The sequence below is a fragment of the Microcebus murinus genome, chromosome 18, assembly GCF_040939455.1.
Source record: "Microcebus murinus isolate Inina chromosome 18, M.murinus_Inina_mat1.0, whole genome shotgun sequence".
Classification (NCBI taxonomy): Eukaryota; Metazoa; Chordata; class Mammalia; order Primates; family Cheirogaleidae; genus Microcebus; species Microcebus murinus.
The window spans coordinates 28,231,489-28,258,238 of NC_134121.1; the positions used below are offsets into that span (position 1 = coordinate 28,231,489).

Here is a 26,750-nt window from a genome sequence, read left to right on the forward strand (position 1 = left end):
CAACGGTGATATAGCACATCTTATATTTTCCTGGTTAGAGCTGGAACCCATACTATTAAGTGAGGTTTCCCAAGAATGGAAAAACAAGCACCACATATACTCACCAGCAAATTGGTATTAACTGAGCAGCACCTAATTGGACACATAGGTACTACAGTAATAGGGTATTGGGCAGGTGGGAGGGGAGAAGGGGGTGGGTATATACATATATAATGAGTGAGATGTGCACCATGTGGGGGATGGTCATGCTGGAGACTCAGACTTGTGAGGGGAGGGGGGGAATGGGCATTTATTGAAACCTTAAAATCTGTACCCCCATAATATGCCGAAATAAAAAAAAAAGTGTTTGGAAATTGAGAGTGACCACTAACAGGTGCAGGGCTTCTTTCTGGGGTGATGGAAATGTTCTGGAATTAGTGGTAATGGTTGTGTAACATCTGAATATACAAAAATCTACTGAGTCATACATTTTAAAATAGTGATTTTTATGTTATGTAAATTTTATCTCAGTTTTTTTAAAAAACATATGAATGGAGACAGATGTCAGGACCGTAGGTGCTATGGCAGTACCAAGAAGTTCTAGACTCTTCAGTGTCAACCCCACCAGGACACAGTGCCCTCTCACCTGATGGTTTGGCAGGATAGCCAATATAGAAAGTAGAGTAGAAGGAAAAAAAGTGTTTCAAGAGCTTGGTCCCTGGACCTCTTCTCTTTTTCTAGTGATCACATCCACTCTTAAAGCTTTAAATTCCTTGTATAAGCTGATAAGCTTCCAAATTTATATCTTACTCCTGAACATCAAGTTCATATATCCAAACCCAAGATCTTTACTTATATCTGCCTAAATGTCACTTCTAATCCTCCTTAAATTTGTTCTTCCCAGTCTTCTCTGTCTCAACAAAATGGTACCTTTGTTGTTTCATTTGTTTAAGTAAAAGAGTTATCTTTGACTTTTCTTTTTCTTGCACACCACACGTCAGTAAATCCTGTTTACATGTTTACCTTCAAAATATTTCCAGAATCTGACCACGTCTGACCACTTCCACTGCTACACAGTAGTCTAACTTTCTTACGTGCATATTGCAGTAGCCTCCTAAATGGCCTTCCTGCTCCCAACCCTGCCCCACCCAAAGTCTGTTCTCAACAGAAAGTGGAATGATCCAGTTAAAATATAAATGAGATAACAGCTCAAAGCTTTTCTCTGATTAAAAACCTTTAATGGCTTCCCACCTCATTTAAGTAAAAGCCAAAGATGGTATAGTTACCTACGAGGTCTTACATGGATTGGCTTTCCAATACCACTCTGCCCTTGTTTCTTGCTGCGTTCTCTCTCCCCCACCATTTCATACACTGGCTCTACAGCCTCTTTGCTGCACACACTCATGCCTCAGTGTACTTGCACTTGCTAGTCCTTGTACCTGGAATGCTTTTCTCCCTGATACTCTTATGTCTCATTTCCTTAGCACCACAGGTCTTTATTCAAATGACATTTTTTAGTGAGTTTAATTCTCCTGTCCCCCTTCTCTACTTTACTTTATTTTAAAAAAAAAAAAAATTTTTTTAAACGATGGGGTCTTAATATGTCACCTAAGCTGGCCTTGAACCCATGGGCTCAAGCAGTCCTCCTGCCTTAGCCTCCAGAGTAGCTGGGACTATAGGCATGTGCCACTATACCTAGCTATTTAGTTGTTTTCATGAAATATTATTCCCATTAATATTATACATTTTACTTATTTTATTTTGCGTATATTCTGACTCTCCCACTAGAAGGTAAGTTCCATAAGACCAGGAATTTTTGTCCGGTTTATTCATTTCTGTTTTTCTAGTGCCTAGAACAGTTCTCTGCACATAATAGGCACTCAATAAATGTGTGCTAACTGACATACTAACAACAGCCAGTGCTACAAGGTGTCAACACAAGTCATGCAAGACCAGTTGCAGATTCATGTCTCTTCTATATTGTGATCACTGTGGGAGATAAATTTATCAAGTTAAATGGTGGGCATAATTTCTCATAGTATTTAAAATGTTTCCTCTGTTTACTTCTTTTTTTGGCTGAGTGACTAATTCGTTTAAGTTAAACACATGTACTTTGTAACTATTTTGTGAGTGTGTATATGTATACATACAAATAAATCAATTATGAAATGTTAGTATGATTTTTTAAATGTAAATGGGAATTAGGATTAAAAAAAGCAAAACGTATGAGTTCAGTGTTCACTGACTATTAGCACTGTGTAGACTTTTGATTTTAACACTGAAGCCCCTAGATTTGTGATTCTCTCATTTATCCCTTACTCATATATATTTTCATGATACTATGGATTTGAGAGAGTGAAAAATAGTAACTCACACAATTCTTTAATTTCATGTTGATATCTTTAATAGAGGTGTCACTAAAGATCAGAAAATGACCCTTTAGCCCTGTTGAAAATAAAATGAATGGAATATATTTGGAGTTGCAGCTACAAGGTATCTTCTTTCAAGGATAATTGGTGACAAAAAAATGGGCACTTCCATCTTTCAAAGGAGACCTATCTATGCTAGCATTCTATTAGATAGTTTAAGAAGTAATGTGGCAGTTTAAAGCTAGCTTTGCAACAAGCTTCATTATGTGTGTTTTCTGGTTAGGTAACAATGGCAAATAATGAGTTAAAAACTATTTGTGCTTTACAGGGATACAAGTATTTATATCTGACCCCTCAAGATTATAAGAGAGTCAGTGCTCTCAACTCTGTCCATTGTGAACATGTGGAAGATGAAGGAGAATCCAGGTAGGTATATGGGTATCAGAATAATTTGGCCATGACTAAAAAATTACCATACTAAAATATGATAATTTTTTTCCTTACTGTACTATTGATAATAACCCTGAAGAACATTGAAGATTATATAATCTAAATGCTTTAAGTTCGTATCCTAGTTCTACTACTTATTAGGTGAAGCATCTTGTTATTGAATGAGGTTTTAAAATTTATAATACTCATTTTAGAAAAATTGAAATATGTAACAATTAGGAAGAAAAAAGTGAAAATCAGCCACAGTCTTACCTTGAGACTACAATTATGAATTTATGTTATATTTTTGCTGTCTTTCCTAAATACATACACTTTTTTATATATAATCAGGATTATAATGGATAAGAGTTTCTTTTATGGTTTGTTCTTTTCAATAAAAACTATTTTGGGGAAATTTCTTATATATTTTTTTAAGCCAGTCAAGTTTAGCATTGGGGGGTTTATATGTTCTTAAAATATTATTTGAGAATATGATGTTTAATAGTATTTTATCATAATAAATATATTTTGAACATTCATACTGTTTCTAATTTTTCACTGTGATATCCCTGGACTGAATATTCTTTTTGTTGTTTTTTTTTTTTTTTTTTTTGAGACAGAGTCTCGCTTTGTTGCCCAGGCTAGAGTGAGTGCTGTGGCGTCAGCCCAGCTCACAGCAACCTCAAACTCCTGGGCTCAAGCTATCTTCCTGCCTCAGCCCCCCAAGTACCTGGGACTACAGGCATGCGCCACCATGCCTGGCTAATTTTTTCTATATATATATTAGTTGGCCAATTAATTTCTTTCTATTTATAGTAGAGATGGGGTCTTGCTCTTTCTCAGGCTGGTTTACAAACTCCTGACCTCCAGCTATCCGCCCGCCTCAGCCTCCCAGAGTGCTGAATATTCTTTTATATAAACTTTTAGGAATTAAAAAGTTCTGATTATTCTATTTGGTTTAATTTCTAGAAGTGGAATTGCTGGTCAAAAAGTCAATATTTAAAATTATTTATTTTTATTAGAGGTAGGGTCTTGCTGTGTTGCCCAAGCTAGAGTACAGGGGCATAATCATACCTCACTGCATCCTTGAACTGCTGGGCTCAAGTGATGCTCCTGCCTCAGCCTTCTAAGTAGCTGGGAATATAAGTGCTCACCACCATACTAGCTAATTTTTTAAAAATTTTTCTATAGAGATGGGGGTCTTACTCTATTGCCCAGGCTGGTCTCGAACTCCTGGCCTCAACAATACTCCTGCCTCAACCTCCCAGAGTTCTGGGATTACAGGCGTGAGCTGTGCCTGGCCAAAAAGTTAATTTTTAAGGGTTTTTAAGAGTAATTTCAAACTGCCCCCCCCCAAGGTCTGCATTCTTGTCAGGAGTGTATGATAAGACATTTTCCCCTCTTTGATTTTTGTTTACCCTTGCCAACATTGATTATTGTCAATTAATAAAATAGGATAAAAACAACAATTGTTATTTTAACTTGTATTTTTGATTACCAGTGAAGTTGAACATTTTTATAATCTATCTGCAAGTATTTTCCAGAGTGTTAATTGTTCCAGTACTATTTATTGAATAATTCATACTTTTATGGTTTTTGTTCTGTTTATTCTTGAGCTAATGCCACACTGTTTTAACTATTCTAGTGGGACAAATTTTCTCACATTCTTAATTTTTCCCCAAGTCTTATTGCCTATTTTTGCCTTTGCGTGTGTGTGTGTGTGTGTGTATATATATATATATAGGCTCATTTTTTTTAATTCCCAAAAACTTTCAATGAGTTTAATTCAAATTACTTTAGGTTTATACATTAATTTAGTGAGCTCTGACATCGTCAGAATATTAACTCTTCCCAAAAAGAAACATGGTATATTTTTCCATTTATTCAAGTGTATTTTTTTAAGTTTTATTGTTTTCTTCATATGAGTTATGCTTGAGGTTCCCAAACTTTCTTGGCTTGTGGCAACCTTAGCGTCTCAGTGATTAATACAGAGCGCCCCTGGGCTAGACAATATGCCTAATGTTTCTGCTTGTTAAGTAGTTAAACCCAAACAACTTCATAAGAATTTATTATGACCTAACAACTTAATAATCATCTGAAAAAATAATACACATAAATTGATAACAATTGTATTCAGTAATTATAGTTACTAATTTGTGTCTGCACAACATCTCAAACCTTGGAATCAGCTTGAATAGAGCCACCTTTGTTTCTTGTTCTTCATTGATTTTTGTACAGAACTTGCATTTTTTCACAGAAAGTGCACAAACCTGGCTTTGCAAAGATAGGACATGGTCAAAAGGAATGTAGCACTATTCTAATGTTAAATTGTGAACTACCTAAAGCTTGTAGTTCACATGGGGCCCAACAGATATCACATATCATAGTGCTTCTCTGAGAAATTTAAAATATCCTGTAGCGCCCTTGGGAGTTTACTGTGGTTGGTGCCTTGGGACACAATGTGGGTATGGTGGGATTCTGCCAACTTCTTTGTGTTTATTTCTAAATATTTTGCATTTTTTTCTTGCTACTCTAAATGGGATTCTTTTCCCCATTATAGTTTTTAACTCTTTATTACTGGTGTCTGTGAAAGCTATTGATTTTATATATTGCTTTTGTTACAGAGCAAGTCTGAGTGGGCCCTTGAGTATTTTGACTATATGGCATGTGGACCTTATAAAAAGACCCCAGTTCCCCCCAATTAATGTGGTTCATTAACCCCTTAAGGGAGATTAGCTTCATGTCTGACATAACTCTAGAATCTAGAATCTAGATACAGAACAAATGGAAAAATTGAGGGAATTATTGGGAGAGGCCAAAAATAGAAAGGCAGCAGAATCTGGGAAGCAGAGATGCAAAGTCACAGACCAACAGCAAGGGCAAAGAGAAGGAATTGATGGAGGGCTGGAAATAAAGAAGGGAGCAGAGAAATATGAGGATGGGGGGAAGTAGTTTAAGAGCCTCTATGGGATACTTATTTATTATTTCAATTTATAAAACTGTGCCCAGTGCCAAGCCTTCTAGGTATACATGAAACAATAAATAACATATGCCCATCTCTACTTCCAACTTTGTATTTTTCCTTTCCTTTATTAGTTGCATTCCCCATCTCCCATTTCCCATTATCAGCTATCACTCCTAATCCCCTGCCAGGAAGACAGATGAGTGACTCCCACTAGATCCACAGGATGCTTTCTGGACAACTTGGTCAGCATTTCACTTCTACATACATTCTACCTGCCCCTCCAGAGGACTATATCCAGAGACCCTCATATATACACTTGATATTTATGATGGAGCTGGAATGGGAGTTCACTGTAGGATTTTTGACTTGAGAAACAGCGCCGACCTTGCCTACTACCTCTCTGTTCAGATTTTTTATTCCTATATAAAATTGTCTAAAATTGTTGATTTAATGCCTATTGCTTATTATAGAGCTATACATTGACCTTGCTTTTAAGAAAATTGTTCTAGAACATAAGAGAGGGCATCTAAAATCTGATGGCCATCTATGTGTTGCTTTAATTTAACTCTCATGTCTGTCCTTAGAGGTAGATATCATTATCCCCATTTTGTAAAAGTTACTATTATCCCCAGAGTCACACTGCTGATGTATCAGAGCAAGGATTTAAATCTATCCGCTTAATTCCAGATCTTGCTCTTTCTATTATATCATACTGTTTCTAGGTGAAATAGGCACCAAGCTAAGAAGGAAAGACATGAATGAAGAGTATAAACAGAAGAGTATAAAGCCCTGGTGTTAAATATAAGCTTTGAGTATGCTTTTAGCAGCCTTTTTTTTTGAGACAGAGTCTTGCTTTGTTGCCCAGGCTAGAGTGAGTCAGCCTAGCTCACAGCAACCTCAAACTCCTGGGCTCAAGCGATCCTGCCTCAGCCTCCCGAGTAGCTGGGAACTACAGGCATGCGCCACCATGCCCAGCTAATTTTTTCTATATATATTAGTTGGCCAATTAATTTCTTTCTATTTATAGTAGAGGCGGGGTCTCGCTCATGCTCAGGCAGGTTTTGAACTCCTGACCTCGAGCAATCCGCCCACCTCGGCCCCCCAAAGTGCTAGGATTACAGGCCTGAGTCACCGTGCCCGGCCTTAGCAGCCTTTTATTAAATAATTCTTTTATTTATTTTTTAAATTTTCTTACTGTTTTTCTTTTTAACTCTCTTTTTTTGTAGCTCCAACTCAAAGGAGGTGATTATTCTTTTAATGGATTGTTATTACTGTGTTTAACCTTTCTAATTTAGCATTATTATATCCAATAGGTACAAGATAACAGACATTATTGGGAAAGAAGAGGGCATTGGAGCAGAGAATCTTCGAGGTTCTGGAATGATTGCTGGAGAATCGTCATTGGCCTATGATGAGATCATCACCATCAGCCTGGTAAATCTTCCCAGATTGTGAAATTTTTTGAAGAGCTGGCTGTGTGGCTAGGTTTCATTTTGCCCCATCACAGTTATTCAGTCCCAATGAGAGCATTTCTTTTTTTTTTTTTTTTTTTTTTTTTTTTTGAGACAGAGTCTCGCTTTGTTGCCTAGGCTAGAGTGAGTGCCGTGGCATCAGCCTCACTCACAGCAACCTCAAACTCCTGGGCTCAAGCGATCCTTCTGTCTCAGCCTCCCAAGTAGCTGGGACTACAGGCATGCGCCACCATGCCCGGCTAATTTTTTTCTATATATATTAGTTGGCCAATTAGTTTCTTTCTATTTATAGTAGAGACGGGGTCTCGCTCTTGCTCAGGCTGGTTTCAAACTCCCGACCTCGAGCAATCCGCCCGCCTCGGCCTCCCAGAGAGCTAGGATTACAGGCGTGAGCCACCGCGCCCGGCCTCAATGAGAGCATTTCTTGAAAATTGTATCTCAACAATTTTATTTTAATCATGCATGATAGTGGGAAGATAGAATAATGTAAATAACTGCATTTCCCAAGTAAATCTAGCACCTCATTTTAGCCTTTAGTTTAACTTCTCTAAATATTCTATCAGACTTTAAGTGTCTAATACTAGAATCATTGAATTTTATCTTTTCATTTCTTTCACCAGGAAATTGGTTTTTTGTATTGTTATTAATCAGACTTCATAGAAAGCAATGTTTATTTCTGTTAATGTGGATTTTACATGTCTAAGCCTCAGTTCTTACAGCTTGGGAGAGGACATAAACATATGACATGTAAAATTTATTCTTTTTTAAGGTGACGTGCCGAGCCATTGGGATTGGAGCTTACCTTGTCCGGCTGGGACAGAGAACCATCCAGGTTGAGAATTCTCACTTAATTCTAACAGGAGCTGGGGCTCTCAACAAAGTAAGTTTCTAGGGTTTGGGAGAAGTATATGAAGCTGGTTGAAGATTATTGTGAATTCTTAATTCAAGATCCTAATTGGAGGGAAGCCATTCAATGCATGCCTTCTACCTCCACCCTCCATCTTTTCTGCCCATTGTCTTGCCTTTTAATTAATTTCATTTAACAAATATTTTGAGTACCTGCATTTGCCAGGCACTATTCTAAGCTCTGTGTATATGTTAGTGAGCAAACCATATAAAACCCCTGCTCCAAAGAGCTTGCAGTCTAGTGCCTTTTTAGAAAGACTGAAAATTAATTAAATACTTCTATTCGCTCCTACTCCCCTTCCCTTTTTCTCAAGAAAAAATTAGTTTTTTCTCCTATTAGTAAGAGATTGCTGTCTCTGACTCCATTAGTACTCTTCCATGTCATGTCTACACATGTCATGTCATGTCATGTCATGACTCCATTAGTACTCTTCCATGTCATGTCTACCATAAGTGTAGACTTATGGTAGACTCTTGTACACAGAGGAAGTACTTGGTAAATATTGAGTAGTTAGATAGGTGGATGGATTACTGGAAAGAGTATGGTATAGAGATTTATCTTCCAAAGAAAGGTTTATGCCTTTTTAATCCAAGCTCACAGGGGCTTTTTCTAAATGGAAAAAAATGGATGGTGAGATCATTATGTGTAAGAACGAAAACTATCTAAGAATACCTTAACATATAAAGGACAATGCATTTCTGACTTCTTTGAAGGCATAGGAAAGTTGCTTTCTCTTTAGAGCCAAAAATATGTAATAGAATAGTCTGGGGGCTGATTGCCTTTGTGCAATTTATATAACTAACCTCTCAGCTCTTCAGCTTTCTTATCTGTTGAAAGTGTTAATAATTTACACCTTTAAATAATGTGGAGATCAAAAAACAAATTCCACAATACAAACTTCTGTGGACAAAAAAAACAACCTGGAGCAGTAGCTTTTGCCTGTAATCCTAGCATTTTGGGAGGTCACAGCAGGAGGATTCCTTGAGGCTGGGAGTTCAAGACCAGCCTGAGCAAGAGAAAGATCCTGTCTGTACAAAAAAATAGAAAAATTAGCCAGGCATGGTGGTGCACACCTGTAATTCCAGCCACTGGGGAGGCAGAGGCAGAAGGATTGCTTGAGCCCAGGAGTTTGAGGTTGCAATTAACTATGATGATGCCACTGCACTCTACCCAGGTGACAGAGTGAGACTCTGTCTCAAAAAAATAAATTAATAATAATTATTATTATGTAGAACTCAAATGAGAAAGCATAAGTAAAAGTACCTAGTACTTGGCACAAAGTGTTGGCCTTCATTAAAATTTTAGTTCCCCTTTCCTCTCTCATGGTTTGGTGATTGAGGTTATGGAGTTAATACACATACTTAATTGTATGTGTTTACTAGACTTGCAGGAAGTTTTTATCAAGCCTTGACTTTCAAATAGAAGAATAAGAACTAAGTATCCTATCCTATCATTCCCATTTAGAAAAAGTTGATAGTTCTATTGATCCAGTTAACTTTTGGAGATGTCAGAAATTAGGGAATCATTTGACATGATCAGCTTGCTTTCTGCATTCATATGAACCTCTGTAACCTTCTTTGGATTTGTTTGCTTTTCTCTCCAAGGAAAGGCAGAGTAGTGCTAACAATGACAAACTTGTCTGTCCTCTTCCTAGTTTGGAGAGTAGCCTAGAAATAAAGATTGTGAATGCCACTACTGAAGATTATTATTGCAACAGGAGAAACTGCTGAGTCTTAAAAATTTTTTTAAGTTGCTCTTTTGGATACCTTCTTAGAATGATATATTAATGAATGTTGAAGAGAATTTTAGGTAGCATTATCTGTGAGGATAGGATTTTTATAAGATACCTGTATTTCCATAGTGTTACCATACCTGGACAGAGACCTAATTTCTGAAATGTATGTTGTTACATTGAGTTTCTTTTTCCCCCCATAAAATGTTATATACAAAGAATATTACAAAAAGAAAATATTATTGGGGTTATTGTGGGCTATTTTGTTTGTTTGTTTTGTTTGAAAACCTGCTCATCAAATTTTGTTTGTGTCATAAAGGAAATATTAGGGATTTTTTTCCTTAAAATCTGGTCAAATTGTGGTGATCAAATTCATTATGTCCACCTTCTTTCTAGCCTATCGGGCTGCTTGCTAAAGGAAAAGCCTGGTTATAGGGGGGGAAGACAAATAAAGCTATAGCTTTAACTTACTAAACAATGCTCACTTCCAGAAGGACATGATCAGTTTTAGCTGAAGGGAGTGATTACTTACCTAATCCTGCTCTGCCTGCTTCACTGTCTTCATGTCATCACCTCTTAAGTATAGAGCCATGTTGCTGAGAGACACCCAATTTCATGCAAATTCATTAAAAATGTCCTATCAGCCCCTTTGCTTATCAAGTATGAAAAAGGAAAGTATCCAGGAGCTACCATGCTCAGACAGCTTCCTCTGACTCTCTCCTTGTGCATGTTGTCTTTGTGTGTGCTGGTGTCTTTCCACATCTCTGTTTGCCTTTCTTTTTGTAGCTCTCTCTGTGTCGCATATTCTGGGTGTGTGCAAGTCATTCTGAGTGCATATCTCTTTCTGTGTGAGTGCTGATCTCTCTGAGTCTCTTTGTGTCTGTATCTGGCTATAGCTCCCTCTCTTTCTCTGTGTGCCTCCCTGAGTATCCATGTATGAGAACGTCTTTGTGTGTTTGAAACACCGTAGAGCCTCCTTTCTTAAGCCTTGGCCATTTTGCTCATAGTATTTACCTGTGTAAAAGTGGAAATATAGGCAATATATGTAAGCTTATATACAGTCTTAGACTGCAAACATTTGACCCCCGCCTTTTTGAGCCTTCATCCTTTATGTTAAACATTGGGGTGAAGAATAAGAAGAGGGGGTGAGCAGAGGTTGTAGGGGAAAAAAAATCTTGTGTGTGCAAGTGCCGATCCCGTTGACCCCTTTGAAAATTGAAATAATGATAATGTGCGTCTCCTGACTGCATCAAAGTATCAGCACATCAAAAGCCAGGAGGCATGAAATGCAAATGATAAAGTGAAAGCAGATGGATTGTGCATGATCGCCTGATGCCCAATGAATTTTAAAAGGTGCTGGTTTGCAAGGGGGGGTTGGGGGTGGGGGACTGAAATAAACACGTTATCCTTGCAATTTTTTTTTGTTCTTGACGCTCACTCCTGACAATATTTTTTCACACTTGAGTGAACACCCACTCCATCTCTCTCTCTCTCTCTCTCTCTCTCTCTCTCTCTCTCTCTCTCTCTCTCTCTCTCTCTCTCTCTCTCTCTCTCTCTCTCTCTCTCTCTCTCTCCCTCTCCCTCTCCCTCTCCCCCCCCCTCTTTCTCTGTTTCTCTCTTTCTCTCTCCTCTCCGGTTCCTCCCCCCCAGGCCCCCACCCCCCGCACCTCTTACACGTCTCAGGTCATGTCGCTGCAGCTCCGGTGGAAATAATAAGATATAAACCACGAGGTTGTTATTTGCATAGAAATAGCATGGAGCCCCAGGCAGCAAGGGAGAAGGACACAGGGATCATTTGTCTAAAATTTTAATGAAAACTTTTGCTGAGGCAGAGATTTTTTACAAACTTTCTTTCTCCCTGCTTTTCCCCTTCCCACCCCATCCTCCCAAACCCCATCATTGATTTGCCTTAACATGGTTCGATTTGAAGAGAAAGGGTTGACACTCCACATATCATCCTCCCGTAATGTAGCAACATGTAAATTGTTTGTTCCTTTAATAGATATGAAGCTGAAGAGACACATATTCCCAACTTAATACATTGCAAGTGTGCGTCAAGCTTTTATGGCTACACTCCATCTCAGCATACAGGTGATATTGCCAGTCGTTAGCCTGTTTTTAATTAGTTTATACCTTCTTACCTTTTGCTTCTAAAGACTCTTTTTCTTTTTCTTTTTTATCCCATAATGTTCTCTGGGAGAAAGACTCTTTTTACAGGATTTCTTTTTGTGGCCAACAGCAATAACCTGCATATAAAATACAAATAATTCTGGTGTTTTCTGTTTTTTTCCTCTCAGTGGTTTTACTGTACACTTACATGTTTTATTCCTGGACACCATCCTTTGCTACTGTGTCTTTTGTTCCAAAACCAGAAAGTGCTTCCCACATTTGTATTTTTAACCCTCTCCCCTTGTGACCTCAGTACCTATGTATTCCACTCTTCCATGTCTGTCTTGCTTACCTGAAGTTATTTGTAAAATATTCAAAATATTGCCAAGTTGAGGAGAGAGACAGTATCTGGATTATCCTCAGTGTTGTGGAAATGCCTTTGACATTTGAACTAAAGGTAATGACTGGTGATTAGAAGTAGCCTAAGTGGCTCTATTTGAAACTCAAAATCAGGAACATATGTCTGGCTCCTTGCTGTCTTCTGTAGTGGGCTAGTGGTATCAGGGCCATATTTCACAGATGGGAAAGCTGAAACTGTAGGAGGGCAAGTAACTTGGTTCCATTGACAGAGACTAGAGCAGGGTCAGAACATGAACTTCTATGTCCATAAGTTTCATTGAAGAAGGCTCAGGTCTCTGTGCTTAGCGTTCATAAGGCCCAAGAAGAGAAGGTGGCCTAGTCATTTTCCTTTTTGTCTAAATGTTGTGAGAATGATGACATAAATGAGAGAAGCTTCTAAGATCTTGCTGTTTCATGTCACTCACAGTAGTAGACCATAGGATTCTAACTGTGGGAAATGTAGGCTGTGGGTGGCAGATTTCTCACAATGCTCTCTGGGTGGTAAGGGCAGCCTTGATGGATGTGGCAGATTACCCTGCTTGAAGGGAGTCATGCTGGCCTGGCAAAGGCAGTAACCTGTATACTTGGGAACTAAAGATAGACCCTTAAAGAGCTGAGATGATTTGCAGAGTCATAAACTCCCAAATCAGGGTACCATTGGGACATTTACAATAATGTTCATATTTATTTCCCCTCCCCCACCACAAACTCCTCAGTTTCTATTTAGTATGTTTAACATAGTATTAGGTGGCAGAGAGCTGGAAAGACCTAGCGTTGTAAGGGAACCCTGATACAGACTAGAGCCTGTAGCTCTCAGTCTATTGCGAGACTTGGCGAGTGCCCGCTCCGTATACAGAGAAATTAGAATCTGCAGTTTATGGTTGTCCTCTGGACAAGGAACTGCCTGTGGAGGCAAGGCATGTGCCAGTGGTGGGGATATGTAGGTGATAGATTCACTCAGGAGGTGATATGTGACTTCCTTGTTGTAAGTATTTTAAAGCTTTGCTTCTCTTTTAGGAAAAAAAAAATCCCATATTGTCATCCCCTTTAGTGAGATCAGGCCCCTATTTCCACTGAATCTGCAAGGTAAAAAGAAACTGTATGTTGGGTGTAGCTAGGGCTGTTAGTCCTCTAAGGAGCTAATTCTGCTAATGTTGCTTTTGAGACTTAGTACAAGTAAGCCAAATCTCTCTCTGGATCTCAGTTTTCATAGACACATTTTTATGTAGCTATGCAATATGAAATGTGCTGTTGTCACAGCTGACTCTATTAGGCACAGTACCAGAGTTCCTCCCATGAGCAAGACTTGTCTGTCATTCCAGGGGCTGCACTGTACAGTCTCCATGCTCACCCGTGGCTCTGTGACATACAGTGTAACAGAGTGATGGAGGCCAGAGAAGAAAAAGAGAGCTTATTTAGTTGTCACTGTAGGGGTGGGCAGCATTGTAACTTTCCGTAATGTAAAGAGCTTAAGATCATGGCCTCTAGAGCCAGACTGCCCAGGTTAAATTCCTGGCTCTGTCACCTACTAGTACTGTGACTTTGGGTCATTTACTTAACTTCTCTGAGTTATAGCTTTTTTAACTGTAAAATGGGTATAATAATAGTACCTATGTATCAGGGTCATTATGAGGACTGAATGGATTAATACAGGTGAAACACTGACACTTCTCTAAGGTGCTTTTAGGGTCCATTCTCATTGCAATTCATTATCCAAGCTCTGGAAAAAATATGCAAACACAATATTCTCTATACTTTTTGATTCTCTGAAGGAAAAAATTCCTTCAAGAAAATGGTAGACGGCAGTCCTCACTGTGGCAGTACATTCATGTATTGACTTTCCCAATAGATGTTATCTAAAGATAATCAACGCACTTTGGAAAGCCATTAACGTGAGAGGCACCATGTTCGGTCATGATAGGGTAGTATATATGTCAGTCATCTGTCTGCAAGAGTCCCCAAGGACTTGTTGATACAATAGCCCATAATCACTCTAAGGATCAGTCCAACAATTTGCATTTTTAAAAGTCCCTAACTACCTATTTTCACAATAGACAATCCCCTATACTCACGTAGCTCCAGATGGGATCACTCTCCTTTCTAAAGAGGGCATTTTAGCTTCCTTTCTGAATATGTCTTGCTTTAGTATTATGAATCAGTTCTCAGAAATGATTGCAATAGGCAGATCTCCTTAGTTTCCAAACCCTCCCTCCCCACTTGTACACACACAAAATATGGGTAAATCTGGCCCCATTTGGGGGGATTGTTTGTTTGTTTTTCATTTGATATTTCTCAGGTTTGGTAGAAAACTGCAGTAGGTTATATTTGACTCTTAGTAAGTCTTTGTGATCTGCCAGCAGCCTTATCCTGAGTGCTCTGGTTTGGAGATCTTGCAGGATGCAATTGCCATACAGAGCTCCATTACAGAAGTTGTCTCTCACTCTATAAGGGAGCCTATGTGTTTATGGTGACTTAGAGACAAAGAACTTTGGAGAACCCATGACAAGTACCAGTTCAGAGATTCTAGATAAATTGAAAGCTCTGAGGCCCTGCTTAGGGCATTGAATATATAGAATCAAGAATTATCATATTTGAAACCTAATGTAAATATGTTCAAACTTTTTGGAGTTACAGACCTTTAGTTTAAAAAATAAAAAAAACTTTTGATCAATCCCTTCCCTGCCATTTACAATTTGGATTTTAATATCTTCTTTGCAAAATTTTAATTTCTTCTTTGTAAAATTTCTTCTTTGTGGCATATTTCCCATTTAAAGTAGAAGACCAGAGGATCTCATAAATTCTCTTTAATTTCTAGTATTCTGTGATGCTATGAAGATGTATATTGATCTGTAGCCAGGGAACTGTGTTATACTGGGGCAGGGAGAGCATAGATTGGGGGAAGTGAATCAAAAAGCTATTACAGGCCGGGAGCGGTGGCTCACGCCTGTAATCCTAGCACTTTGGGAGGCCGAGGCGGGCGGATTGCTCAAGGTCAGGAGTTCGAAACCAGCCTGAGCGAGACCCCGTCTCTACCAAAAATAGAAATAAATTAATTGACCAACTAAAAATATATATACAAAAAATTAGCCGGGCATGGTGGCGCATGCCTGTAGTCCCAGCTACTCGGGAGGCTGAGGCAGTAGGATCGCTGAGCCCCGGAGATTGAGGTTGCTGTGAGCCAGGCTGACGCCACGGCACTCACTCTAGCCTGGGCAACAAAGTGAGACTCTGTCTCAAAAAAAAAAAAAAAAAAAAAAAAAGCTATTACATATTAGGGTGTTATATATTAGTGAGATAACATAGTATTGATATGTAAAATTATCACATCAGTGAGATTAGGAATATAAATTATAAAGCATGATGATTTAAAAATTTTTAATCTTGTTTTTTATCCAGATTACAGAAAAGTAAGTGCTATATGTTGTTGTCATTCCCAATCACAAGTGGCCATTATAAATGTTGGGAGTGGAAAGATCTTCAAAAGTTCAACCTCCAAACCATTGCTTGAATTTCCTCTGATGCCATTGCCAAATAATTTAATTATGCTTGAAAAATTCAACCGAAGGGGAGCTCAGTACTTTTGGAGGCCAATCCCATTCATCTATGTGAAGTTCTTCCTTTTATTTGGCTAAAATCTGTTTCCCTCTACTGACAAACTTATTGCTTTTAAAAATAGTGTTCAAAATTTAACAAAGAAACTCTCAGTTTTATGGTGTGACCTACAGGTAATTGAATGGAGCCAAAATCTTCCCCATGTACTTTTGTGTTCAGAATTTGGTCTTGTCTCAAGAACAAACGTAGTAAAGATGAAAATACTGTTCCAAGATAGAAAAGAAATTAGATTCATAAATAACCTTGCCAATTAAAAATATGAAGAAATAAATAGTAATTACAAGAGAAGCACTTAAAACTTAATTCCACTTTGAGTACTCCATGGAACCTTAGGGGACGCCTGCACAGTGTCATGTAAGACTTTTGGAGCCCGATTATCTCTTGCTTTCTCATCACCTGCCTTGTTGGAAGTGAGGATCCTGATACACGGTTGGAGGATGGGTCTTTTTGGGTGCTGTATTTGCAGATCCAAGCTTTGGCGTAATCAATAAAAATGATGTAGACTGACATACTCAAAGCCCTAAGGACACACAAACAGTGAGCAGTCTCTGGCTCACTTCATCCATATGGACCTTCATTATATCTCTACCCTATCTCCAGAGTCCATTTCAACCTCCAGGATTCTGGTGCTTCTTGAGTATTAGAATAAAGAAATGCCTCTATTTCACACATTCTGTGGCACATAGGGTCTCAGCACTTCTGCCTCTAATAAAAGATTTCCCTTGAACTCAAGCTAATGTCCACTTCAGTCTGCACATGGTTCCTTGGAGCAGTTTCTTCTGCTTCTTCATTTTCCAGTTGGTCATATGTTACACATTCATATGTTAGATTTTCTTCACCTTTCTCTCTTTCTACTCATGTTCATAGCTCTGTCTTTGCAGATCAGTGTTCACTTGAAGCTTTGCTACTCTGTCAATCCCTCTCCTCCTTTCAACCTTTCTTCTCCCCCAACCTTAGCCTGAAACCCAAGTAAATTAGCTTCTCACCCCTGCCCCCAGTTTAAAAAAATCCCATATTCCTCCAGCAGTGTCTGTTCTTGGATTTGCAGTCAGCAGCCATCTCCAATAACCATCAGGCTGTCAGCTTTGCAGCTCCCTACCACCTCCCACCTCCCCCATCACTCACCAGAGGAAAAAGAGAGCCAGAGCAAGAGCTTGAAATATATCATGCAATAGTGTATCATGAATTTGTTGTGAATCACAGCGGTGAAGCAGGTTTATTTATTTCTGAGACCTTAAATCAATACAAAGTAGGTCTCTTAGTTCTGAAGCTGGGATGGAGTGTGAAAAAATGAGCCCATTGTACTCTTAAAACTTTGGGGAAAGGAGATGACAGCTATATAATTCCATTTACCAGGCACTAGGGGCTTTAATGTGAAGGTGACAGGGAGCTCTTTGTGCATTTAGAGCACCATATCTTCTAAATAAAAGATCTGTAGACTTGATAGTGGAGCATAGCTCCAAGTTTAATAATCTCCAAGCATTAGACCGAGCCAATATGTTCCCAAGTCAGAGAGGTCCCCCCCAAACACTCATAAATTAAAAGTGCAAGAACTGCACACATTGGTAGATTAGAAATGCAAGGACTCCAGTCTTTTCTAGGAGGAAGACAGACCTGGGCACTAGCTGTGCACAGACTGCTGTGTGAATATGATAAAGATGTGGGAAACGAGACTGTTTAGAAACCTGACTCCTGGCTGTTCATCATTCTAAGGAATGTCCCCTGTGCATGGATCCAAATCTAGCAATGTCCCCTTTCATTCAGAGTGACCATCATCACACAGTCTAATCAGCTAATGTACACAGTCAGGAGTGTTGAATTATGAAAGGAGAAGCTTTAAGAGCTTTTTAGATTGAACTGCAGATTACCATGCCCAGGCTTCAAATTTTTCTGGTTGATTCTTGACTGGTTCCTAATTTTAATAATGTCTCAGTGTCTGGGATTTAAGCCTTTTAAAATAGTATGCATATCTGAGAAATTGAGAAATTAGTGTTATTGAGGAAAAGAACCCACCCAAATTTAACCAACAGCATAAGATGCAAATGTGAGAAGTCAAGACCATTGGAACATGTAATCAACTTTTGAGTATCTTCATTTTCTGTCTGACCCATTAGTAAAATGTGCCTTTTCTTAACAGATAAAGCAGGTTTATGCAGCTCAGTAGAGCAACCCTAATATAATATGACTTTGCAGTATAGAGAGTTACTAGTTTAATTTTAGCCCAGGTAAAGAATTTTGAAAGGAGGAAAAAAACAGTGTCTACACTAGGGAAAACTAAAATGGTAGGAAAATTGAAAGACTCATATTGTTTAAGAAAGCTGCTACACCTTGTAACACTAATATAAAAGACATCTTTCATTTATAGATGTAAATTTGTGATTTATGCAACTTTATGTGATTTATATAGATATAAATCAAAGTTGGGTTTTTATAAAGCACTACGAATTCTGGTAGTTCATGGGCATTTATTGCATGCCTATTTATAAAGATGTTGTTATACTGTGGAGATACAAAAATGATTCCTGCTTTCATGGAGCTTAAAGTTTAGACTAAAAGATAATAATAGACTTTTCACGTATTCTAAGGGAAAAATAAAATTGCTGCCCACCAGTTGTCAGTGAGAAACACAAACAAAGGGCCACAGAGATGGAGAGTCAGTGCTAATCCCCCAGAAGCCAGGCACAAGCAAGCCCTGGACTCTGGAGCCTGGCTACTGGTGGGCACAGTGGTTAGTCACACCATACTGCCATCTGCCTCTAGCACCAGGCAATTCAGAAAAACCAGTAGGAAGTGACTGACAAATATGGATTTTTTTTAAAAAAAATCTGTCTTTAGAAAACACGTACCTGATAATACTAGTATGCAGAATGTAGAAAGAATTAGAATTCAGGCTAGGCATGGTGGCTCACACCTGTAGTCCCAGCACTTTGGAAGGCCAAGGTGGAAGGATCGCTTGAGCTGGGGAGTTCAAGACCAGCATGGGCAGTAGCAAGACCCCATCTCTACCAAAAAAAAAAAAATTAGCTGAACACGATGGCATATCCCTATAGTCCCTACTACCTGGGATTAAGAGGCTGAGGCAAGGAGATTGCTTGAGCCCAGGAGTTTGAGGTTACAGTGAGCCACTGCACTCCAGCCTGTAAAACAGAGTGAAACCATGTCTCTTAAAATAAATAAATATATATATATATCTCAGAACTCAATAATTCAATAATAAGAAAACCCCAGTAATTAAAAACATGGCCAAGAAATTTGAACAGACGCTTCACCGAAGAAGATATAAGGATGATAAATATGCATGTGAAAAGATGCTTATTGTCATTCATTAGGGAAATACAAACTAAAACCACAGTTAGACACCACTAAAATTTGTTTTTAAATGTTTAACTGACAAATACCAAGTGTTGTTGAGGATACAGGACAACCAAAACTCTCATACGTTGTTGGTGGGAATGCAAAATGATAAAGTCACTTTGAAAAAGATGGGTTTTTTAAAGAGATCTATATATGTGTGTAAAGTTAGCTATACAACCTAGCAATCCCAATCTTAGATATTTACCCACTAAAATACTTATCCACACAAAAATACCCTGCATATAAACATCTATAGCAGCTTTATTCATAATCCCCCAAAACTGGAAGCAACCCCAATGTCCACTGATAGGAAACAGATGATCAAGTTGTAGCATTTCCATGAGATGGAATACTACTCAGCAATACAAAGGAACTACTGATACCTGCATCAGCATGGATGAATCTCAGATGCAATATGCTAACCTAAAGAAGCTAGACTCAGAGGGCTACATACTTACTATAAGACTTCATTTATATAACTTTCTGTACTAGAAAAGGCAAAACTGTCAGGACAAAAAGCAGATCAGTGGTTGGGAGGAGGGGACTGATTACAAAGGAGCATGAGGAAACTTTGGGATGATGAAAATGCTCTGTATCTTGATTGTGATGGTGGTTATATGACTATATGTGTTTGTCAAAATTCACAGAATTGTATACCTTACAATGGACAGTTTTGCTATTAATATATGTAAGTTATTCCTAAATAAACCAGACTTTATTCAAAATTTCAACAATATTCAAATTTGGAATTAATTCATTGTCCGAATTCTCACATCTCTACCTAAATGACCCATTGGCAATCCCTGGGATGAGTGATTTCTTTTCGAAGTCAGCTTTTTCTCCAGAAACCTATACTTTTTCTCATCCATTCGACAGGAAAACTATCAGGTGGCTCTTCTCTACTCCTTCCCCATTCCACCTTCAAACCCTTACTGTCTTTCTGCCATCTAATTCGTCCCTCTGTTCTCCATTGAGCCCTACACCTCGGCAAAGAGTGTTCCAGTGTTGGCCTGGCGCAGTGGCTCACACCTGTAATCCTAGCACTCTAGGAGGCCGAGGCAGGCGGATTGCTGGAGGTCAGGAGTTCGAAACCAATCTGAGCAAGAGCAAGACCCCATCTCTACTATAAATAGAAAGAAATTAATTGGCCAACTAATATATATACATAGAAAAAAATTAGCCTGGTATGGTGGCGCAAGCCTATAGTCCCAGCTACTTGGGAGGCTGAGCCAGAAGGATTGCTTGAGCCCAGGAGTTTGAGGTTGCTGTGAGCTAGGCTGATGCCATGGCACTCACTCTAGCTTGGGCAACAAAGTGAGACTCTGTCTTAAAAAAAAAAAAAAAAGAGTGTTCCAGTGTTATTCCTAGCCTGTATCTCAGTCTCTGGCTAAATATCTTTTCCTACCATTGGTAGCACCATACCTTTGCCCCAATTTTCCCTTCAGCACACCTGATTGCTTCGTAATTTGTTGGGTATTGAGAGGTTTTTGGTCTTGCAGTGGATAGTCTTGACTCTGGCTGTGGCTCAAGTCAAAGGCTTTTCCCTCTTCTGCCAGCAGTATGTCACTGAGCCCCTTTTCTACCCGCAACCCTAGTCTATCAGCTGCCAGCTAGCACTCCAGTTTGCCAGTGACAGCAATAGCAGTAAAGGTGGGGAAAAGAAGTTACAACCCTGTGGCTGTGTGTTAAGAAACTGTATTTTGGAACCCTCAAATATTCTTGGTCACACAGGCACTGGTTCTGTCTCTAGAGATTTAATTCCATTCACCCTTGGATATATTCCTGGAGAAACATTTACACAGTAATATGTGCTGCGCCACTTAAAATTGTTAATTGGAGATTGAATTACTTGTCAGCTTTTAAAAATGTAGTCCTCTCAGGTCAGGGAGGAGGATGTTAGCAGCACTGAGTGGATGAGCAATTGCATTTTTTTCTTCCCTTTCCTCTTTTCTCTTCCCTTCCCTTTTCTTCTCATCCTTCTTTTGTCCCTATTTTACCACTTTTTCCCTACTCCCTCTATTCTTTCCCATTTCTGTTCTCTGTTCCTGCTTTAGCAAAACCTTTATCAATAACCTGGCATATCCCAGAGTGACTTTAATATCTAGAATCATGGATGAAATCCAGTGATGACAATTGCTCAGTAAATTTACAAAACCCCTCCTCATATCCTCTTGAGAATGGAAATATCCTAATAAGGAGGATGGTGTGAGGACTTAGCTTGTATAGCCTAATTTTTAGATGCAGGAGAATTTTGTACTCCCTGCTTCTTTAAATAGAAGATGCCCTGACCCACAGAGGATTGTTTAAGAAGTGGGGAAAACAGCGGTAGATTTCATTTTTTATTCCATCATCAATATGCATCATTATTTTTCACATCTTCAGCACATGATTACAAATATTTGCCTATAAGTCTAAGGTTCTGCAACACTGTGTATCAGAACAAAAGCAATTTTTAAGAAATTGAGCTAAGTTGCATCTATGAAACTTGGAAATCTCAATGCCCGTGCTGACAAATATCCTGACAAGTAAATACTATACTCATTCAGTATTACATAGTGATTTCATTTGCACAAAACCTCACAATGCTCTGCCACTTCAGTCAAATGTCTGAAGCACTGGGGAAAGGAAGAACGTGTTTATCTTGATCTCCAAAAAGGGATTTAAGGGAGAGAGCAGGCGGTATATTAGACTGTTTTCATTGCCTGTCAGCTGTGGTAAACCTGAGCTGTCTGCAGTGTCTCTAGATAAGCAGCAACAGCAGCAGAGGCCTTAGCATGTATGTATGACTGCATTCATTTGTACTTCTTATGTATCTCAACATTTCTAAAGGCATCTTTGGTGGAGCCTTTAGCAATTGTGTCTCTGCTAATCACCGGCTTTTATGTGGTGCCCTTAGTTCTCAGGTCTTCCAGCTGCAATGAATGAGGTGCTAGATGAGGCTTAAGTTTATATTAAGAAGGGTGAAGATCCTCTTTCCGCTCAGATTCAGCCCTTATTCAATTCTGTCGGGGTGGCACTCTTCGGCAGAGGACCCCAAGATGGTGCCTGATCCTAATATTTCATGGTATTACTTCTCCACTTAGACCTGGAGGGCAACTAAGTGGGGCCTCTGAAGAGTCTCCTCCGTTTGAATGGCTCCTATGTTTAAATGGTTATTGATGCTTGTTGGGCAGATGAATTAAAAGTTTGTATCATACATTAGAAAGTGTGAGAGGAATAATTTGGCAACTGAAACGTGACAATCAACTTGACTAATATAGAAAAGCATATGTTGAGATTTAAAAGAATGATGAATGAAGCTCACCTACTTCTTGAAAGTATATTGATCAGAGGGTTATTTACCCCAAGTTTTTCTGTAGAAGGTTGGTAGGGAACATATTGAGGAATAAAACAATGGTTCTGTCTGTGTGGGCTCTTTTCATCTTCCTAGATGCCGGTTAGGGTTTGTATAACTTCCAACATGATCGTTTCAGAGCGAGGCAGAATGGATTTTGTCCTAGCCCAGATTCTGCTTCCTTGGTTGGAGCTTTTGTTTTGAAGTATTCTAAAATCATTAAAACCACTTGAGTCAGCAACGACCCCTATAAATCAGGAGCTATTGTGTGTGCCCTCATTCTACTGGTGCACACTCCAAACACGCGGTCATTGAAGATGAACTGGAGGGTATGCTTTCTCTTCACCGATTGATAAGTAGCTATGATTGTTAGCATTTGTTTGTGGTTAGTGGAGCAGATTTCGTTTCTGTGGCCGTCCTCACCCCACCCCCCATCTCCCAAGATAAGGCTGGTCAGAGAAAGGTATTTGGATACTCTGTTAGCCTATTCTACAATTTTTCTCTTTAATTTCTGAATTAAATGAATCTTCTCGTATGACAAACATTTCTTTAGCTCAGAAATTAACGTTCTTGGTTGTATTAAGCCTTGGGTGGGTTTCTTGTGAATTCAGAGGAAAAGAAATTTAGAAATACTGTGCCTTTTCAGAACAATGCCAAAGCATCAAAACCTGAGTTTTAGCTTGTAAAGGGAAGATGTGCTAAGTTATCGAACTCTTGCTCCTACCAAGTTTGTCTCCCATGATTTTGTAAAAATATAGGGTAGGATGGATAAGTGCAGAGAATTTCTGGGAGTAGCCTGTTTCTGCATGCTCTTCCTCTTTGAAATGAGAGGGCAAAGGTGTCTGAGGAAGGTGTGTTTAAACAGCTAAGCAGCTGTTGGTCTGCTTCGGTCCCTTTTTCTGAGCTTGGTCCTTTACCGTCGATTACTAATTTTCAAGATGTGTGAGATTCTAAGTGGTTGGACATTATCAACTACTAGAGATAGGAAAGAAAATAGTGTTTCTGAGTAGAAAATGGCCCCAGTTCTCTCTTCTAGGCCAAAGAATACTTGGCTCCTGACATAGATTGTGAATATCAGATATTCAGGGTCAGCACACTGTCTCCTTTTTTATTCCTTTTTCCCCTTTCCAATTTTATTTTAATAATTAAAAATACTGCTGATCACACTGAATGACTTCTAGCAGAGAGGCAGTCTGTCCCAGAAGGACCAGTTGTGGGCCATCGGGTTTATGACGACCATAAAACCAGAGCGAGATCAGAGCATGGCCTCCCTGAGTGACAGGGTTGCTGCCTCCGCCAGGGTCCCCCATCCACTGACTGCTTTGGATATTTGTTTTGGTTTGGATTTTTTTGTTCTGTTTTTGTTTCCTGATGCGTGTGTGAATGTGCATGTGTGCACACATTTAAAGATATAAATGAAACAGGTATGTAATGCCCTCTGCCTGTTAGAAAGACTAAAGCCATAAAAATAACAAACGGCGTGTATTTGCTAGAATGTCAAAGTTATGAGTTTATTTTGTAATGATGTGCTCCTGCCTTCATGAGGTAAACTGGCCGTGGCGGAGGTGTTATTAGTAATATGGACTCAGTGGAGCAGAAAGCCGAGTGACCGAGAGATCAGTGTATCAGTCAGAGAGAGGGCAAATGGAAAGAGACAGCAGGAGAATGAAAAAAGAGCCGCAGTGCCTGGGCTGAGATTAAAGACGGACTGGGAGGAGGATGGGAGCCCGGTGGTCAGATATGGTCTCCCCTGTTCACGGGGCTCCTTCAAAGGAGTCACCAGCATGTTGCTCAGCTTGGGGCTGCCTGTAAAAGCTTGTTCTCCGTGCTTCCTTATCAAGGAAAACAGTAATCTGAGAGCAATTTTGCTTTCCATATTCCTTTCAGAGAAGTCTCTTACGCCCTTCCTACCTGAAGTTAAATGGAACCAGGGCCTGCTGGGTCACACTGAGGTTATTACTTTGGTCACCAACTTCCCCAGCCTTCTTCAGAAGGTCTTGATGTAGGGACTGACCTAGCATATAGGGGAAACTCTCACAGCTCCTAACAAGAAGGGGCAAAATGGGAAGATACAGGTAGAATTTGCTGGCCCTTCATTTGTTAGTTTCTCCCCAGAGACTGAAAATTAATAAAAGTTAGTAAGGAAGAAATGTTGTGTTGTCGTTATTTTTTAAAGGAGATGGGGAGAGGAAGAAGAAAAGGTAAAAACACAGTAAGCGCTCTACAACTGTTTAGAGCTCTCCAGGGCTACCATAGATGACTGGCAATTACTACACACTCAGCAGTTTGCAATAGTCAGTGATCAGGCTGCCCGGATTCCATCTGCTGGGTCAGAAAACCTCCCTCCCTGAAAGAAATTATTAACCAATCTTCAAGGGAAAAAGAAACCCTACAATTTCCAAGTCCAAGAATATTTTTTTTCTTCTTTAAAGGAAACTTTGTGGTTTCCAATTGCTGGTGCCCTTCAACCTTACAAGGGTTAAACTCCAGGGATACACAGAGGATTGAGGCCCTGAGTCCCTGAATCCCTCCAGGCTTGGAAGGGAAAGAGGAGGGGAAGTGGGCTTGGGTATAAATCACAGCCCTGCACCTAGTACACAAAGAAGACTTGAGACTAAGGGGTTCGTGTATGTACCATGAGTTGCTTCAGGATTTTGCCAGCCTTAGGGCTTTTGTTTGGGGAACCAGCTTTAAAAATCAAATGCAAGGGAAAAAAATAATCCTTTTTAAAAATGAGAAACCTAAGCCCCAACAGTGTTTCTTTAACTGAGACTTGTCACTAAAGATCGTTGAAAGTCAGGTATGTTCCCTTTTTTGTGTATATGCACAAAAAGACCTGCACATGATAAGGTAGTCTGTGCCTCAGGGTCCCAGCCTCACTCACCACTGCAATTTCAACTGGGGCGAAGTATGCTATGCCTATCTGTGGCAGCTAGTAGAGAGACACAGAGGCTTGCTGGATTTTAAATTCCAATGGTGTGTGGGATTATTAAAAGCCTTTTTTGTTTTCTAAGTTTTCTTCTTAGAAAGAAGGTTCAGATAGTCCTTCAGAACAACCCACAGAGGCTGAGATTTTTGTCTTGTGGAGAAAAGAACCCATTTTAGTGAGAATTATGAAATAGGCTATGCCTTTATTTCTGTAGCGACTAATGTCTTTTCTCTTGCACATTTCTCTAGGTCCTCGGGCGGGAGGTGTATACCTCCAATAACCAGCTTGGAGGCATCCAGATCATGCACAACAATGGGGTGACCCACTGCACCGTTTGTGACGACTTTGAAGGGGTTTTCACTGTCCTGCACTGGCTGTCCTACATGCCTAAGGTGAGTCCTGCCCACCCAGCACTGATACTGCCTTCAAAACCTGTTATTTCCACCACAGCTCCTTGCCTCTGTGTTTGAGGTCTTGTCTTTATGGTGGAGGAATTTTTTATGAAATACTTCTCTGAAAACTGTTGATTTCTCTTCTACTTTTAAAATGCCTTTGGATTTCATAAGTTAGGCTCCTTTCTAATGTTTCACAGCCACAGAAGTCTTCATGGCCCATCTAGGCTCAGATACCAGCATGTTAAGGCTTCCTCCTTATTGTGGGTTTTCTCCTTTGTATTAGCCATCCATCCTTCTGGGGAGCTGCCCAGAAAGCATGGGCACACTGAAAGCAAGAGTCAAACGCACTACTTTGTGCCAGGCTCCTAAATGAGACTTGAGACCTATACATGTTCCTTAGGGCTTGGCAGGTAATTGGGATGCTTCTAGCTGATGATTGGGACTAATGGGTGTAATTTGTATGTGACCCCCACTGTCTCTGTCTATAGCTGTTGTTGCTGAGTTGGAGTGTGAGACTGTTGTTCACTGACTGCTGTGCTCTTTCTCTTCCAATCTCCTTTCAGAGCGTGCACAGTTCAGTTCCTCTTCTGAGCTCCAAGGATCCTATTGATAGAATCATCGAGTTTGTTCCCACAAAGGCCCCGTATGATCCTCGATGGATGCTGGCAGGCCGTCCTCACCCAAGTACGTATGTATGAGGACCTTGTGGTACCCTGGCTCTCAAGCTTTTAGTCTTCCTTTCGATCACTCTCCAATTCCTGCACA

At 39.6% G+C, this 26,750-nt stretch overlaps 1 protein-coding gene across 11 annotated transcripts in view; it reads left to right on the forward strand.

Annotated features, from left to right (window-relative positions):
• ACACA (acetyl-CoA carboxylase alpha) overlaps positions 1-26,750 on the forward strand; it is a 292,538-nt gene that overhangs the window by 224,343 nt on the left and 41,445 nt on the right. For all 11 annotated transcript variants that reach the window (XM_075994382.1, XM_075994384.1, XM_075994383.1 and 8 more), the window contains 5 exons: positions 2,677-2,774; positions 7,056-7,176; positions 7,984-8,094; positions 25,839-25,982; positions 26,549-26,669. In XM_075994382.1, coding sequence (XP_075850497.1) covers positions 2,677-2,774; positions 7,056-7,176; positions 7,984-8,094; positions 25,839-25,982; positions 26,549-26,669 — 595 coding nt within the window. The remainder of the gene's footprint in view (positions 1-2,676; positions 2,775-7,055; positions 7,177-7,983; positions 8,095-25,838; positions 25,983-26,548; positions 26,670-26,750) is intronic.